Genomic DNA, 17,068 nt, shown 5'->3' with positions numbered 1-17,068 from the left:
CCATGCAATTGCTCCAGACACTGAATCTTCAGACCCAGACATCGTTCCGACGGCTTCTTCGACCTTCCAGTCTCCGCTATGGGTGCACAGATAAGATAGAATAAGATGCAACCGAAGTAGATGCGGATGTGTGACAGCGAAAATGCCATTACTACTCACGTGCCTTGGTATTTTCGTTATGTCAAGCGTCCAAGCTTTCGGGTAGGCTTAGTCAGCGCACGCTAGTCTCCGCACTGCACAAATGATTTCAGTCTCCGTCGAGCTGTCCAGAGCTTCCCCTCCTTCATTCACACCGCACTTATCTAAACAGTACCGTAAGTTCACCATCTCGGACATTGTCAATTGAAAATCTGCAGTCAGCTAACAGCTTCACTTGCAGGCTGCAAAGATGAGAGCCAAGTGGAGAAAGAAGCGCGTCAGGCGCCTCAAGCGCAAGAGAAGAAAGACGAGAGCAAGATCGTAAGTAGCTCCATTGCAAGCTCCATTTGGATCACATCTCTTATAATTTCTACAGCAAGTAAGCAACTCGCTGAACACTCGATCTCGGCTCTCCGTCGCATGACGTCTTCCTACGCATAACATGCAACCCACATTCTCATGACGTCGACAAACGCTACACTCGCGGCATCATTCGGAATGTTCAAGGATACCAAAGCACCTTTTCTTCTTCGGTTCGCTCGCACGGCTGGTTTTGTAGCCGGACTTGTCATCCTGGCTCGGCCTGGCAAGTGCTTGTAGCTTGCAATTGGGGAGTTGTTCTGATGTCTGGGAGGATGACGACTGGGACAAATTATGGGAGTCGGTCAATTGACTTTTCGAAAGTAAATCGGGATTCACGATGAGATGTTCCATCAAGTGGGTGGATGGTTACGGGGCTCTAACACCGGCACTGCTTGTTCATCGCGGGCGGTCGCCTTTGGGCTCTTACTCCCCCATCCGTTTTTTTTTACTGGGTAGAAACCTGCAATGCAGATACATTTTTGCCCTCTACTTCTTCCTGTGCTTGTCAAATTTTCTGCAACAAGTCTCCCATATTGTTCTGGAAAATCACTTGACAACTTGGGGACAGCTTGATATACCAGATGTGGACGTCGCGTGTGCAAAGTGCGATGCCAAGAATACACGACCCAATCAAGCGGAGAGCCCCATCTTCTCCGCTTCGCTAAAGACCTTGAGGTAACAGCTACAGTACTGTACAAGTGTACGAGCTCAGATCTCGTATCACTGCACATATGGCATGAAGCAGCGTCGTACACAAGACCACGACCATCGCTGCAGGTACAGCTAGAGCACGAACTAGACAGTCGTACTTTGGGCCTGAGTATACTATATCTCGTGCGGATGGCTCGCGGCGGCTGCTACACACAAGGCAGAGTCAAACAGAAGCATATCATGTCTCCTTGATGCCGCCCATGTATCTCCAAGGACGCTCCAGATACGTGACGTGCGGTCCATTATTCCATGTCCGGCGAGTAAGAATCAGATAAAGCTGTACCACCAATCACTCTCGTACGACTAGTGTTCATCTAGAAGGGGAAAAATCATATGTTATCAGATTGAGTTGTTCTATAAGGTAGGTTGGTAAAGAGTAGAAACAGAATAGCGTTAGCGTTGAGTTCGTCCGTCGTTCGTTCGTTCATTCGTCCGTCACCAGCCTAGATATTTTGTTTTTGTCATCCTTTGGTTTTTCTCATACTTACGTTAAACCCCCCTCCAATTTCATTCTCACATGTCTTCGTTGCGCAACTCAAGGCGGCCGCGGATCTAGATGCCCAAGTCGTAGTAGATGCAAGCTCCAGAGCGGAAATTGTAGAGCCCGGCGACCTGCGGGCTGTCGCTCTTCGTCCACTTCGCTTTGATGTCCAGCAGCTCTTCCTGCACTTGGCTGAGGTATTGCCTGTCACTCACTGGCGCCGTCTGGATGACTTTTTTCCACGAGTCGACGTCGCTGAGCTTTGTCTGCTGGATAGCTTCGAGTGTCTCGTCGCGGGTTTCGATGGCCAGGATGGGCCCGCTTTGGAGCTCTTTCAGTAGCGCGTGCCAGCGCTCGCGGGCTTTGTTGATGATGTTGTATTTGTTGCTTTTCTTGCTCTTATGCTGGGCGAGCAAGACCCGGACCTGCGACTCCCCCTGGTTCTCGTCGTCTGCAGCGTTGTGTGAATGGTGTCTCACTAGAGTTGCCTGCTTGGTCAATTTGGCACTGGCTTCGTGCTCACGCTCTTTTTGCTCGGCGTGCAGAGATTGTAGTAGCCTCTGCGAAGACACTTCTGTCATGGTGCCGTAGAAGCTACTCCAGACTTTTACGACGGAAGGGTCGTGCTTTACAATTATAACCCAGGTGTGGGAGGTATCGAGTCGACGGCCGAGCAGGTCATCCACAACCCCGGTATCAATCGCAAGCTCTGCTGAGAATTTGGCGCCCCAAAGGGTAGGCAGAAGCCTTGCCCCCACGGTGTCTAAGACATTCTGATCGGATGATGCGATAAGGATCTCACACTTTGATTTCAGTACTGTCAGCATAGGTAGTTTCTTACGTTTGACATATGACCCATTTGGGTCATTCTGGAGATGTGGGCAAATGAAGTAGACTCCACTTACCCTAAGAGCATCATGTGCCGGAGATATCTCTTCGGCCCCTTTCTTGAGATATGTTGAGGTCGAAGTGTTCTTGCGGTGACGTAATATACAGTTGACGATAGAGTCCCAGCCAATACTCACACCGACAGCATGACAAGTTCCAGCTGTTGGCTGTCCACGAGCACGATGGGCTTCGATCAGACTGTCATACCTACCGCCAGCTGCTAGAATTAGTGCTTGATTCTTCTTGTCATTGACGCATTGAAACATTAGACCATGAGCATAGTATTTCTCGTTGATGCAACTCAGCGGGCTGACGAAGACCTTCTTCCGAACACCCAAGACTTTCATATACTCGATGGTATTGCGTATCTGTTCCAGTGGTCGTCGAAGTCTATTCGCATAAGTAGGCTTTAAGAATATGGACAACAGCCGCTCCTGGGTCTTGTCCCAGGTTTCACGAAAGTCAAACTTTTGAAGCTCGTCGAGAGAGGTCGATGGGATAGCAAGGAGGGGAGCACGAAGCTCGGCTCGGATCTTCTTCCAGGTGTACCGGTGGAAGTTCAATTTACTGAGGATCTCTTTTACGGCGGTCCTCTGGGCTTTGTCAATACGGCAGTGGTCTAGGATGAGCTCCAAGAGGTCCGAGTGGTTCAGGTGGAACAGAGTGGTCAATGCTGACAGAGCCGGTATGTTGTCGATAATGTTCTCGACAGCCTTCATACACTCTGCTTCATGTAGCGCGAGTTGGCGTGGATATCGAGAAGCAATATCAAAATCGATGATCCCCAGAGCCTTTGGAGGACCTCCAGTCAGAACATCGCGATATACGCGACCGAAGACAAATGATTTCTGGACCGGAAGAACAGGCGGATGCTTTGCAAGCTGTCTCGCATATGGTAGAGTGTAGTCATATGCGAGCTGTAGAAGGTTCCCAGAAGCATCAAGAAGCTGAAACACATCGGAAGCTGCATAATCATTGGAACGATCATGGATTACCGAGCGATTCATTTCCTGGGCACCATGGTGTCTGAGCAAACTGTGAATAAGCTGGTGCGCATCGTCACGAATTCCCATCTCTTCTTCTGTGGCAATGTGCTCCTTCACTCCAGCTTCCCACGCAAGGGCTCTTGCACGCTGGACGCGCGACGGTGTAAAGAGTGAAGCCATGACTTTCTGGTAGTAATAGGAGCGAGTGTCTTCCAAGCTGTCGATGATCTGCAAGATAGTCTCATCTTCGAGCGGAACGGGCAATTTCCCACTACGCAACAACTCATGACTACTTGGTCGTTCGGATGGTGTGTGGTTGATAAGGCTCATGATCACATCGGCCTGTTTGGACTTCTCAGAGTTCGCAAACGCTGGTGGCAGGACATGCACTTTCTCCCTGATCTGCAGAATGACTTGGTGACGCTCCATGGCTGTTTTCAGAGGGTAGCACATCTCAAAGAAGATTATTCCCAATGAATACATATCGACCTTGTCATTGTAACTGCCAGTCCCCGAACTGATCTCCGGTGCGACGTATAGCGCTGTACCTATACTTCTTGTCATGTCTTCGCCAGTGTTAGTACTTGCGAGGATCTTGTCTGTGCCAAGTTGACGACTTGTGGTAGCAAGACCAAAATCGCCTATCCGAGGTATGCCAGTTATATCGATAAAAATATTATCTGGCTTCAGATCTCTATGGATAATGCCATGCGAGTGAATATGGGCGAGACCTTCCACAACCTGGCGAAGCATTTGCCATCCTTCTTGAGGCTTTTCGTATATATCTCTTCGGATGATGTCTCTGAGTGTGTGCCTCTCGCAATATTCCATTTGGATATACAAGACCGATCGAGCAATGCGATGAGACTTGGATCGGGTCTTCATAAGGGGAGAAGAATCAGTAGTGTGGGAGTCATGGATGGCTCTCTCGGAAATAGGACCGCGTGCGCCAGCTTGCATGTGCGTCTGATGCCCACCGGTCTCTGTTCCCGAGCTCACATCTTCATCTTCATCGTCCTCGTCATCTTCCGCACTACTTCCATCGTCTTCGCTACTATCTTCACCGAACTCGATATTATATCCCTGAGAACTTGCAAAGTCAAGTCCCCGGCTGCTTAATCCAAATTCGATATCTTGGCCCGTTGATGTGCCGTATGATTCGGTCACCGAATCTTCTTCAATCGCGCTGGTACTGGAGAAGTCATCCTCCACCCAAGCCGAAAAGTATCTGACGACATAGGCATTGTTCAGTCGGTGGAGAAGCATCGCTTCTGACAAAACCTGCTGTAATTGCTCAACCGAGGTTTGTTTGATTTTCTTGATGGCGTACACTCCACCATCGGCCTTGTTACGAGCCTTTACGACCTCTCCGAAGCCACCTTTTCCAAGGCGTCCAAGTTCAACAAAGTCGTTGAGATAGCGGGAAACGGATGGGGCTTCTGTAGCACTGGCTGAATTCTGACGAGACCTACGTGCGATAGGGCTTCTTTGACCCGAGAAGCCTTGAGAAGAGGACAGCCTCCTATGACGAGAGGAATGAGAACGTTCAGCGGATGTCAGAGGTCCATCACTTCTGAAGAACTCGCTTGGCATGAGATCGAACGCTGTCGGTCTCTCTCTCGCATCCTTACTGAAGACCTTCAGCAAAACAGCCTCCAAAGACTCTGACAAGTCCAAGGACTCCAAGAGCGTATGTGGACTTGCATGCTTGCGCGTGATCGTGGTTCCAAATAACATTTGTATGAGCAGCACGCCGAAGTCCCAAATGTCAGAGCGCCGAGTGTGCGTAGTATGATCGACCGCAACTTCTGGTGCCAGCCATGCCACCATTTTCTTAGCCTTCTCACCTGTACTCGAGCGTCCTTGCAGCCTCAGGAGACGGTCTTCATAGCCGGCATCTGCAAGCTTTGGCATCGTGACACCGGACTGTGAACGGAAGAATAGGACGTTGCCGGGGTGTATGCGTTTGTGAATCATGCCGTTACGATGATAAAAATCCAAGGCCTCCAACAAGTCAAGCGACCATTGTCGGGCTTTCGGTAAGGGAACAGTCTGGCCGTCTTCCAGCATCTCCGCAAGACTACCTCGGTTGGCGAGGTCCGTGAGAACAGTCACGACTCTATTCTGCGACTCTAGTCCCACCTCGTTTTCGATCTTTTCAATCTTGAAGGCATACAGATTTACTATGTTTGCCTGACGCATGCCTTTTAACTGCTCCAGGATTTCTTCAAGCTCCAAAAGTTCTGACCAACTCGAGGACTCTCCCGGGGGTAAGTTGAGACGGACCTGACGAACAGCGAGAAGCTCAGTCTCAAGTGTGGTGTGTCCTATCACTTTCGGCTTAGCAGCTGAGATTTTCGCACTTCCCTTTGATGAAATGGATGAAACCAATGACACGGTGCTGAAATCTATGAGATCTGCTCGAGTCAGAGAAATCGTCTGGTCGAACCGAATATCATCGGCGTTGGCGTTGCCTTTTTCGGCTTCTGAGGTTCGTCTGGCTTTGCTGCGATGTTTATCGCGCCTTTCAATTTCCTGTTGAACCATCTGATCCATCATACGGTCTTCCTCTGCTTGCACAGCTTCTGCACGTTTGGCTTCATCGGCCTCCAATTCTTTGGCCTGCTGCTCTGCAACGTTTTCTTGAATCATGCGCTCTTCTTCAAGACTGGGTAATACGCCTCGTTCGCGGCTTAGCACAGCATCTTCGAGCACGTCCTGGATATCCGTGGCAATCGCATGGATCATAGCTTCGCCTGACAGTTCCCCGGGACGTGACTGAATGATTTTCTGTACCTGGTTGCGAGCCGTAGTATGTAGCTTTTCTAGACCTTTGACCTGGAGCACAGGTGGCGATCTGGGATAAGTGGCTGTCAATTTTACAGACAGAACCACATATGTCTCTTCATCAGAGAAAGACCTCAGCGTCAATCTGAATGCTTTGTCCGAGGTCGTACTCCAAGCAGACTTCACCTCCACTTCTTCGTAGTCTTCCATATATATAGCCTTGAGCACCTCGATCTCGTCACTCTGCACCTCGGCATAATTGACGGAGCCTGGTTCATCGATCTGATTAACATGCAAGCCAGCAACATTCGCCTGCTTCGTGCTGGCGAATTGGCCATCATTCTTCTTGTTGTTCTTGGGAGTATTGGTCTTCCATGGCGATTTGGGTGCCATCCTGGTCGGAGGGTCATCTGGGTGGCAACTATGCGCACTTTCTTTGAGAAAGTGAGGGGAGAGATATACAGCCGAAGCTGCAATTCTCTAGGCCAAGGCAGACATGTCTTCACTTCACTTGATTCTTTACCTGGTCTTTACTTGGATGAGTGTTCGCAGGGAGCAAGAAGAGCGGTAAAGTACTTTCTGCAGAGGCAGTTCTACGCGGGTGCTTGAGGGAACAACTTCGGCAAGCCTAAGCGCATGGCGGTCTTGTTTGTTTGCATCTATCAACACCACACTTTGCTGTATACCGCGTTGCACTTGCATACAACCCATTTAATTTAGCCATACTGTATACAAGCGAGGAAGTATCGCAGCTCATGCGGTCTACCAGATAGTCATTCTTTGGAACCGTCAACATGTTGTCATGGCTCACAGGCAGCAAGGGTGCGGATGCGGACGAACCTGACGGTATGATTATACATCGAATATTACTCGATATAATCAATGCGCTGACGCGTGTTTGATTTGTTCATAGTCGGTGATACAATCTTTGAGGCACCAGAGACTCCTGCACCTGTTTTCGCTGTGCGCGCATTCAAACACGCCATATTTGGAACACCTAAGCCCGGCGGCCGCCAGGACCACTTCGATGATATCGCTGAAAGGATCCCATCGAAAACATCAAGGTCGACTACTTCGGGAAATGACACTACATCTGGAGAGCAATCAGGTGGTATCAAGGATATGCCATTGCCAGACATCCTCGGATTCTCTCCAACTAAGCCGAATGGCATCCTTATGACACCCGGCACCACTCGGCGTAACAAGACGGTGACATTCGGCGCTCAAGTAGTCGACAACGAGGGCAAGAAGCCGAGCAGGAGTGGTCTTCCTAATACTTTTCCGGGCAAGTTCCCCAGCCCGTGGACTCCCAAGACAGACTTTGATGCGTTGAGCGACACATCATCAGCATCCACTGCCACGCAGAAGCGAACAAAGCTCACACAAACGCTACATGACGTACGGGATTCATCATCCAAGACAAAAACCCAATCAAGTAAAGTGATCGCCAAGTCAAAAGACGACATGGACATTACGCTTGATTACATGGAACCGCGCTCCCAGTCTGGCAAATATTGGAAACAGGAATATGACTCTTATGCGGAGAAGACGCAACGTGAGGTCAAGCGACTTCTGGTCAAGCAGAAGCTTGCCAAGGCGTACGCCAGAGACAAGGATGAGCAAATGAAAGCTCTCTCGACGCAGCTCCAACAGGAAAAAGCCAAGGCAGAAAAGCTGGGGGCGCGGAACGAGGAACTAGAAAGAGATGTATCAGCATTGAAAGAGGGACGTCAGAGTGGGAACAACGTTTCGCCATTCGAACGCCTCAAGACAGCACAGGATGAAGCTGCGAAGCTACGTTTGGAGAACTGGAAACTCCGTGAAGATCTTGAACGAGCACAAAACAAGGCCTCTAAAGCGCACACGAGTCCTCGAAAACGCCCTGTGTCAAATGCAGGTGCAGACATCTGGGCCGATGTTGTACAATCGAGCCCATTCGTGGTGGATGCCGCTGAAAAGTCAGCTAACCAGGCGCCGTTGGCAACGGACCCAAAGAAGTTCGATTCTCCCTTGAGACTGCGCGATATCAACACGCTGGAAGTCACCCAGCCACGGCCTGACTCCAAGCGACAAGAGCGGACAATTGACATTACGCCGAGACGCAACCATGCAAAGTCTACACCAAGGAGCAGTCGCGACTCTCAGATCCTCCCGGAAGACTCTATCGATCTCTCACTCGCGCTCCCGCAGATGACCCCACCAGAAGCAGTCGCGAAATCGCCCTCTCAAAGCGCAAGGAGAACCCCGCGTAGTGCAAGAAAGTCTGCAGCGGAGAAAAGCATCGATGACCTACTCGAACAGTACTCGCCGACCAAATCAATCATCATGTCTTCGCCGCCGCCTCCTTTTGACCGCATGGCTCTACCTATGGGACTGCCCGCGTCGAAACCTGCCAAGGAGCACCCGAACCATCACCGTAAGAAGATCAGTCTTGCGGAAAGCTTTGCAAAGGCAGCCAGCCCTGTCACGAGCGGTGGAGATGCGGTCAGCAAAGTTGAACAACCGGTACACGAAACAGACGATGCGAAGCAGAAGAGATCTCTGAGCGAAGAAAAGCGACGGGCAGCACTCGAGCGCATCCAGGCTCGTCGCGCTGGAAAGACTAAGGGCTAAGCAGCGCAGAGCAAGGTTGAAGGCAAATGTATGCTTTCATTCATATGGTGGATACGTGAACCGTTCCCGGTCAGCGCGTTGTTTTTCTAAAGGCATTCATTTTAATCATCCCTTTCGGGAGTACTTTCTTTGTCACTCGAGCATAACGCGTGGATACCAATTTGATTCGATTTTCTTATTATATTTGTCGCATCAACCATGGCTTCATCCGACTAGATATAACAAACTAGGACATTGTGAAGAGGGTAAACATTACAAACGGGAGCTGCCAGCTACGCATGATAATACCAAAAGACGTCAGCTAGTGATGGTCCACCAACTCAAAGATCGAGTGAGAGAAATGGATTAGATGGATAGAAATAGGCAACAACGGTAAGATACGTAGGACAGCATGAACAGCACTCCGAACGAACAGACAGGGTCGCCCATCAGACACGAATCGGCGATGCCAAGCAGTCCAAAAGCCGCAGAGCGATGACGCCGTGGAAGTTCTTCGTGGATAATCCAAATCGTCCAGCAGCAGCGGAATAATAGTCCATCTCACTATAACAGCCGACCACCTCTCACCAAACACATTACGATCTACATACCGCATCGCAGTCTCTTCAATACAGAAGCGACCAGTAGACAAAGCACCGCTTCCTCTAAAACGGCCACGGAACAGCAATAGTAAATATGGATTCCTTCGGCAGCGGCGCATCCAACTTGGATATCAGCAAGCTCTCGGACAAGGACAAGCAGGACCTCCAGCAATTCGTCGTCAACGAGTCACAGAAGGCTAGAATCCAACAATGTGTGTTTTCCTTTCCTCTACTCACTCATGTCTTCTCTCTCTCTCTCTATCCCCACCTACTCTTTACTCCATCTTCTTGCCTTCCACAGAGCACAATCACCAAGTCTAAGCCCATTCCTCCCCATTTCCAGTATAAAAAGAGAAGGAAAAGCACATCGCAAAGAACCCCCCCCCCCCCCCCCAAAACCAATCAACCAACATCACCAAGACCCTCTTACTGACCAACAAAAAAAGCAATCCATAGCCTAACAGACACGTGCTTCCGCAAATGCGTGACCAACAAAATCATGTCGGGAAAGCTCGACCGCAGCGAGGAGCCCTGCATGCAGAACTGCGTGGATCGCTTCATGGATGCCAACATGACTGTTCTCAGACATCTTGAGCAGATGAGGACGACGATTTAGAGCGAGAGGAGAATAGTCTGGGGACGCTGAGATGGGTCTTCATGGTTCATAGGAAGCGTGGTTGGGCTTGGGTTGGAATAGCTGGGGCTTTGTATCAAGACTATGCGCGGAACTGGAAAGAAAAGCATGGGATGGTTGGCGAGAGCATAGATGCGTCGATTGGGGTTGGACTTGGGGTTTATATGCGTTCAAGTCCCAGGCAACAACACGATGCTCTGCTACGTGGAATTGTCGAGTCTGATAAATTGTTGGTTACCTACAGCCATGGAGCACCGGACCCATTGAGCGAATCCTTACCATGGAGGCATTTGTAAAATAGCAGGAATGTGTTTGTGTACGATATAATCACAAAAGTTCCAGTGTACAACATGCGCAAATCTTCCAGGGCGAGTCTTTTTGTGTATTGCATTTTACATGTCGTAGGGAACAAGGTCAGGACCACCAAATCTTTTCCAAACATGGTGATCTCGATTCTCGTTTGCAACAACTTGAGCGTTCGCACTCAGGTCGACGACGCACGCATTGCATTTCACAAAGGCAAAAGTCACGACAACGACATCACATGTGCTAAAGCGGAAGCAAAAATGCACCGATGGAAAGGGCAGGCATGAAAGCTTGATTCGGATCCAGTCCCTCCATAAAAAAGGCTCGCGTCCTTTTTGTCGCAGCAGCCAACACACCGAACGCCATTCTTTTTGGTGATATCATGAACCCCCCAAAACCACAAAACATGCCAATGCATCCTCTATACGAGTAATTTAAACAATGGCGAGCTTGGTGGCGGCGATGTCGAGAGCATCAACGTCAGGAGTGAGGCGGGCGAAGGCCTTCTTGGTTCCATCAGGGCTGAATGTATGTGTTAGCTTTGAAATTTTCATTGATGGAGAAAATCGACGTACCGGATGAGGGTGTTGATCTTGATGGTGTCGACATCGTAGAGCTTCTTGAGGGAAGCCTTGATTTGGCGCTTGTTGGCCTTGATGTCGACAATGAAGACGAGGGTGTTGTTCTCCTCGATCTTCTTCATCGCGCTCTCGGTGTTGAGAGGGTGGATGATGACCTTGTGCTCATCGAGACGAGGCACGTGAGGAATGCTCTTGCGGGGGTACTTGGGAGCGCGAGAGAGCTGGAGGGTCTTGGGGCGGTGGAAGGTCGTGTTGTAACGGACCTTGCGGACCTTGTGCGAGTTAACCTGTTATGCGAACAGGCCGTCAGCGGTGCTTTCTTTGCAAAAAGCGTGCTGACACGCCTCTGTGGTTTGTTTCAACGTACACCGCGGAGGGCAGCCTTGGCGGCGTTGTTGGCCTTAGCCGAGGGCTCTGTGGAAAACATGTCAGCCTGTTGGACTCTGTATAGATGTGGTTGCGATGGAGGTTTTTCTGTGGAAGCATTCCAAGTCGATGTAAAGTGCGCACAAACAGCACTCCGGTCCATCTTCTCCAATGTCCACATGATTTTCTCTTCATCGCACAGCAGACAGCAGTGATATCGTACTCTTGGATCCAGCTTTGGGGGCCATTTCGTCGGTTGTCGTTGGTCGAGGGGCTTGAATGTCGACGTCGCTGCTGAAGAGAATAATTCCTGTAGAGAGACCGACGAGGATTTCAAGTGTGTGCCAAGTCTTCAAGCGGAGAAAGTCCGTGCGTCGATGTATGCCAAGATTTCGCATTTGATTCTTCTTCCCCTCCAGATACCTTACGCGAGTCATGTCATCCTCGACTTTTTATATGAAATGGTGGGTTTCTGCAATATCAGAAAAGACATTCACTCAGCTCATCAATTGGAGCACTCTCACCTGTTCAAGTAATATATATATATATATAGAGATGGGCGTGGCGATGCCTTGACATTGCCGAGCCAAGTGAAATTATATCCCTTACGTCTAGATCACCTCGTACATTGACGACGCTACTTGTATCTTGCATCGGGGAAAAAAGGATACACACTACTTGACATATAATTGCTTTCACCATCATAAAGCAGCAATTGTGCCTTCGTCGAGATGAGCAAGGTCAAGAAGGCACAAAAGCCGAAAAGCCTGTCACATGGAAGGCCTCCGGTCATACAGAAGCCGAAAGCCTCACTCACAGCCAAGGCGACTCGAACGCTCATTCGGACACACCATCGCCTACACAAGGCTCTCGCCGAGGCCGTCAAACATGGCGATGAACAGACCGCAGCCAGTATCCGAGCGCAGATCGAGGAGAAAGGAGGTCTGAAACGCTACCAACAAGCTAGTATCCAAGGCCAGTCCAGCGATCGTGGCGGAGATACGTCGAAACTGCTTATGGACTGGTTGCCTAAAGACATCTCGAAAGCAGGTGCCAAGCTTCGTATGCTCGAAGTTGGAGCATTGTCCGTCAACAATGTATGCTCTCGATCGGGTGTGTTTGATGACACAAGGATCGACCTGAACTCCCAAGGGTCTGGCATTCAGCAGCAAGACTTCATGGAACGACCACTGCCTACGAGCGAAGATGAGAAGTTCGACATCATTTCACTGTCACTCGTACTCAACTATGTGCCAGATGCCTCACAACGTGGCGAGATGCTGCGAAGAACTTGCCAATTTCTCCTTTCGGAGCCAAGCTGTGCTCTAAGTGGCGAGCAGATGCGTTTCTTTCCATCTCTGTTTCTCGTCCTACCAGCCCCATGCGTGACAAATTCACGTTACCTAGACGAGAAGCTGCTGACACAGATAATGAAAACGCTCGGGTACTCCCTCATTGAGCGTAAGCTCACTGCGAAACTCATCTACCATTTGTGGCACTGGAATGGGCTTACTGAGAAGGCACGTTTCGCAAAAAGTGAGGTCAATCCAGGAAGGTCCAGGAACAACTTCAGCGTCATCTTAGAATGAAGCGATCTGCCATGAGGATGAAACCATTGGCGATTGCTTCCATTATCCGTACATACCAGGTGTGAAAACACCAGCAGCGACAATTCCTGCCTCAACACGCATTTACCTGTAAAGGGGATGGCACAAAAAGCATTGAGAACCGCCGACATCGAAGGAGGAACCAGAATCAATAGCAATAGCAACAACCTCTTCGCTGGCCTCTTGCTAGCTGTTGGCTTTCCTCTAACTTCATTGACACGATGAGGTAGGCCTCAGCCGAGGGCGTCAATATCGACGATGATACCAAGGCACAACGACGTCGACAGCGATGAACCCAAGGTCGGATAAAGCTCCTCACGTACCCGTTGCCTCTACTTGCAACGAGTTGGAGCAGCTTCGAGATTGAGCTCTAGTGGAAAGTTGGCTGTGTCGAGAAGAGCACCTCTTGAGAGCCGAAAGCCGGTCAATGCGGGATGCGAAACGTACCACTTGTTCTTTTGGACGAGGTCACAAGACGTCTATCTCAATGCTAGATACCAGCGCCCTTACCCTTTTTGTGACCCTTGAACTCCTATCCGGAAATGCATGCAGGCAGGGAGAGTCAGTCTATCAACACCCATCGCTATATCACTTTCCATTCGCAGGCATGTCGTCTTCGTTATTATGCTCGGAAACTTCTTCACTCTCTCCATCCACATTTTCCTCTTCCTGCTCATCTGAAACACGTGTACTTCCGAGTGGAGGGAAGTGACAAAAGACCAGGAAGCCAACCGCAACAATAGCAATGCCCTGCGAGGAAAGTCAGAAGGGACGATTGTATAGCAGATGTTACCAAGAGACTTACAGCATTGCAGGCGAAAGTCAGATGTGTTTTACCGACTTCCGCCAGGCTTGCGAAAACCGCGCCAAAAATACTCACTATTATTGTCAGCGTTCCAAATAAAACGTCAATCGCAGCAGGAGTGACCTACATGTTGACAGCATTGCAGTCATCTCCACAAGCGTAATCGCACTTAATGCGTCGGCCTTCTGAGATTTGGGACACATCTCGATCATGACGCTCTTAGCTGCAGACGCGGACCCTGATGCCAAAGGAAGAATAAAAGCAACTGGTACAAAACGTCAGCTCATGTATGGTACCTCCTATTAGTATCATGACATACCTAGGTAGATTTGCCATCCATGTCTAGTGAAGGTTGCAAGACCGGTCAATATACCATCCACTACAAGACTCCATCGGAGAAAGAAAAGATCGAAAGCAGAACCCTCCTCAGCGCTGACAGCCTTCATTGGAGCAGCAGGTTCTTGCTCTATTTCTGGAGCGGCAACGACCTCCAGATCTTCAGCCGCCAACAAGGGCTCTCTGACACGAGCCGTCTCTTCTGAGGCAGAAAGTGATCTCGAGCGCCCGCGACGCGCGAACCATTCCCGCCCTGCGGATATGATGCGCGGAAATGCCAGCGACAAGAAGAGACCTCGAATCAATGCGTTGCAAGACATCAGGAAACCGTTTTCTGTTGGACCGAACCCGAAAGCTCCCGTGGAGTACATCTGGATTAAGGTTGGAATGTACCCCGTTGCAACCTAGCAAATAATGTTAGAAAAGCGATAGGTCGCATAGCCATAAAATGCTTACAGTTCCCAAGTACACTCCTAGAGCCAGGAGACCAGCTCCGTGATGCTTTCTGACACGACCTTCCGGATAGCGCCACAGCTGCGGCGAGAATACTCGCGTGGGACCCAAAAGTGCGGCGAAGCGGTTTTTCGAAGGGTTCTTCTCCTCTATGACACCAGAAGGTTTGATGTATGGCAGGAAGATCGCCGAATAGAACGTTGAGATCACCATCAAGCCGAGGGCGATCATGAAGGGGCTCCTGATCCCGAAAACATCTCCAGCCAGACCACCCACTGTAGATACGATGAGCGAATATGAACACACAGTCGTCAAAGGACGAACTCACAAATAAAGCCAAATGCACCTCCAAACATAACACAACCTTGCAATCTACCAAAGACTCCGGTCCGCTCAGCAGGTGTGGCAATCTCGGTGACATATGAATTTAAAACCAATCTGTAAGACTCGTCAGTAAAGTAGGCATGACAAACACTCTGTCAAGTACCTACAAATATCCTGCCGGTCCTCCAACAATTGTGATAGCTTGAGTCACTTGGAAGATCCATATGCCCGTGTTACCACCGACCGTGACTGCAGACGTTGGGTCAATATTGTAATCTTAGCACCTGACATCGTGGCGATTCCAAGCTCACCAGCAAGTAGTTGACAACACAAGCGGACCGACGGCCAGAAGGTCTGGGCAACGAGAGTCAGATGTACGCCCACGCGCTTGATGAGAGCACCCGTGATAAGCAGATTCAATACGCCTAGCTTAGTATCAGTACTACAGTATCACCAACTGTCTACCAAATCTATAACGCACCAAAGATTGTCGTTGACGATCCGAGTAGCGAAACTGATCTAGCAGTACTCGACTCTATCGCGTTCACGTTGCAGCGGTCTCCCTTGACATTGCTAGGATCATGGAGTTTATAGTACTCCTCGCAGGTCATTAAACGAAACACATATAGGATTGGAACCTGCGTAAAACTGAAAGATAAAGATATCAGAAAGGCACACAGGAGGATACGCCACACAGCTCCCTGCAACTTGGTCTTGGTAGGCTCTTCCGGCTGGTCATTAGACGCCAGCAAAGGCGTCGTCTCCTCAGCCATGATTGTTGATGAGCCGGGTAATGTAGACTCAAGCACCCCAGAGAACTAAATGGTAACAGAAGACAAGAAACAAACAAACAAACAAATGTACGGACGAGGAGACGAAAGACTCGTTCACATTTTTTGGATGGCACAATATCTCGCAATATCAATTCAAGCTTATCACGACTATCACGCATCTGTGCATGGTCTTGCAGTACAAAATGTCCCGCACCCATTGCGGGGGATAGGCTGTGGGTTTGCCGTGCACACTGTGCCTATACATGCTGTTTTTATTCTGGCGATTGGTTGATTTGCCCTCTTTGCCCTTATCTTGCACGACTTTCTACTTAAGACCTGCCTAAGCCAGGCGCCGGCCGCTATGCATAGTCGGCCGATGTAGAGCGGTGACCGGAACCGGCCACTCACAGTCACAGTGCCTCCGCGTCTCTTGTTCTGCGTCGTAAGATATACTGCTTGGCGACGAGCAATCCATTTCCTGTTGTCTGGGTTACCTTACCTCGCACGATAAGGTACTTATGGATGTACGAGTCTGCGATATGGCACGCCAATGCCGCAATAGCGGTAGCGAGCTGGCAAAGCTAGGTACAGTACTGAAATATAGGTACTTACTGTAGGTACAGGTAGTGCTAAAGACGCTGTGGGATTGAGCGGCCTTTGCTACTCCGAGCTACACTACTGTTAGGCGCACAGCTCCCTCGTCGTCCTGATTCGTAAGCACGGTTAGGTAGCTGGGGAGTGTGGTGAGGGACCCAGCTGCATATTTAGTCAGGCCCGCCCGGGAGAGGCTTTATATCGACCATGGATGCAGCGCCTTGTGCGGCTCCTCGAGTTGCTGCATAAAAAACAAGGCGTATAGCTTTGCCGGTGAATTCCGAACGACACACCGGCGATCAAGAATAGTCAATTACAACCTTTAATATCATAGATCTTCATGTAATGATTGAGTCTTGATGTTGTAGCCTCCACATCGCTGAGAGTGTATACTGAAATATGGGCAAACAATGCTATCGTATCGTTGCCTGCGCTCCATATACGGGTTGCGTGGAACAATATTGAGGCAGCCTTGTAGAAGGAAAATAATTTGTAGGGTGGTTCCGCATGCTCTTTCCGCCTGATTACCAAAGTTGACCTCCCATACCGGTGTGCTCAGAGCTCAGCATATAGGTATGCAGTCGCATCCATGATATTGCCTTAAAATTATGTTCAGCCTTTAAAGCGCCAACATCGCATTTGTTTTGTACCACATGACAGTTCATGACTTTGTGTAACGAGATATTATCAGATGACCACATGATATTTCATAGAGTGCAGTATAAAAAAAAGTACAATGAG

General features: G+C 49.6%; 7 protein-coding genes across 7 annotated transcripts; 4 read left to right on the top strand and 3 right to left on the bottom strand.

The window, feature by feature from the left end:
- Nucleotides 1–241: 241 nt before the first annotated feature.
- Nucleotides 242–562, top strand: AAFC00_003424 (uncharacterized protein; the record flags this gene model as incomplete). The annotated part of the gene is made up of 3 exons (XM_069342892.1): nt 242–314; nt 380–459; nt 515–562. 3 exons carry the CDS (start codon nt 242–244, stop codon nt 560–562), a joined length of 201 nt encoding a protein of 66 aa, XP_069200701.1.
- A 1,202-nt stretch (nt 563–1,764) lies between these two features.
- On the bottom strand, nt 1,765–6,747 carry AAFC00_003423 (uncharacterized protein; the record flags this gene model as incomplete). The annotated part of the gene is made up of 2 exons (XM_069342891.1): nt 1,765–2,496; nt 2,599–6,747. The coding sequence occupies 2 exons, from the start codon at nt 6,745–6,747 to the stop codon at nt 1,765–1,767; spliced, it is 4,881 nt and encodes a 1,626-aa protein (XP_069200700.1).
- Nucleotides 6,748–7,148: 401 nt separating this feature from the next.
- AAFC00_003422 (uncharacterized protein) lies at nt 7,149–8,967 on the top strand (the record flags this gene model as incomplete). The annotated part of the gene is made up of 2 exons (XM_069342890.1): nt 7,149–7,200; nt 7,268–8,967. 2 exons carry the CDS (start codon nt 7,149–7,151, stop codon nt 8,965–8,967), a joined length of 1,752 nt encoding a protein of 583 aa, XP_069200699.1.
- Nucleotides 8,968–9,642: 675 nt separating this feature from the next.
- AAFC00_003421 (uncharacterized protein) lies at nt 9,643–10,164 on the top strand (the record flags this gene model as incomplete). Its single annotated transcript, XM_069342889.1, has 2 exons — nt 9,643–9,760; nt 9,995–10,164. 2 exons carry the CDS (start codon nt 9,643–9,645, stop codon nt 10,162–10,164), a joined length of 288 nt encoding a protein of 95 aa, XP_069200698.1.
- Nucleotides 10,165–10,922: 758 nt separating this feature from the next.
- AAFC00_003420 (60S ribosomal protein uL23) lies at nt 10,923–11,683 on the bottom strand (the record flags this gene model as incomplete). The annotated part of the gene is made up of 4 exons (XM_069342888.1): nt 10,923–11,010; nt 11,064–11,356; nt 11,437–11,483; nt 11,659–11,683. The coding sequence occupies 4 exons, from the start codon at nt 11,681–11,683 to the stop codon at nt 10,923–10,925; spliced, it is 453 nt and encodes a 150-aa protein (XP_069200697.1).
- A 483-nt stretch (nt 11,684–12,166) lies between these two features.
- AAFC00_003419 (uncharacterized protein) lies at nt 12,167–13,024 on the top strand (the record flags this gene model as incomplete). Its single annotated transcript, XM_069342887.1, has 1 exon — nt 12,167–13,024. One exon carries the CDS (start codon nt 12,167–12,169, stop codon nt 13,022–13,024), a length of 858 nt encoding a protein of 285 aa, XP_069200696.1.
- Nucleotides 13,025–13,630: 606 nt separating this feature from the next.
- AAFC00_003418 (uncharacterized protein) lies at nt 13,631–15,733 on the bottom strand (the record flags this gene model as incomplete). Its single annotated transcript, XM_069342886.1, has 9 exons — nt 13,631–13,792; nt 13,848–13,921; nt 13,975–14,112; nt 14,167–14,587; nt 14,640–14,911; nt 14,965–15,074; nt 15,128–15,209; nt 15,272–15,385; nt 15,442–15,733. 9 exons carry the CDS (start codon nt 15,731–15,733, stop codon nt 13,631–13,633), a joined length of 1,665 nt encoding a protein of 554 aa, XP_069200695.1.
- Nucleotides 15,734–17,068: the final 1,335 nt, after the last annotated feature.

This window comes from Neodothiora populina (genome assembly GCF_041146345.1).
Source record: "Neodothiora populina strain CPC 39397 chromosome Unknown canker_contig_16, whole genome shotgun sequence".
Lineage (NCBI taxonomy): Eukaryota > Fungi > Ascomycota > Dothideomycetes > Dothideales > Dothioraceae > Neodothiora > Neodothiora populina.
Note: the sequence above shows the minus strand (reverse complement) of the source record. Positions and strands in the feature narration are given on the sequence as shown.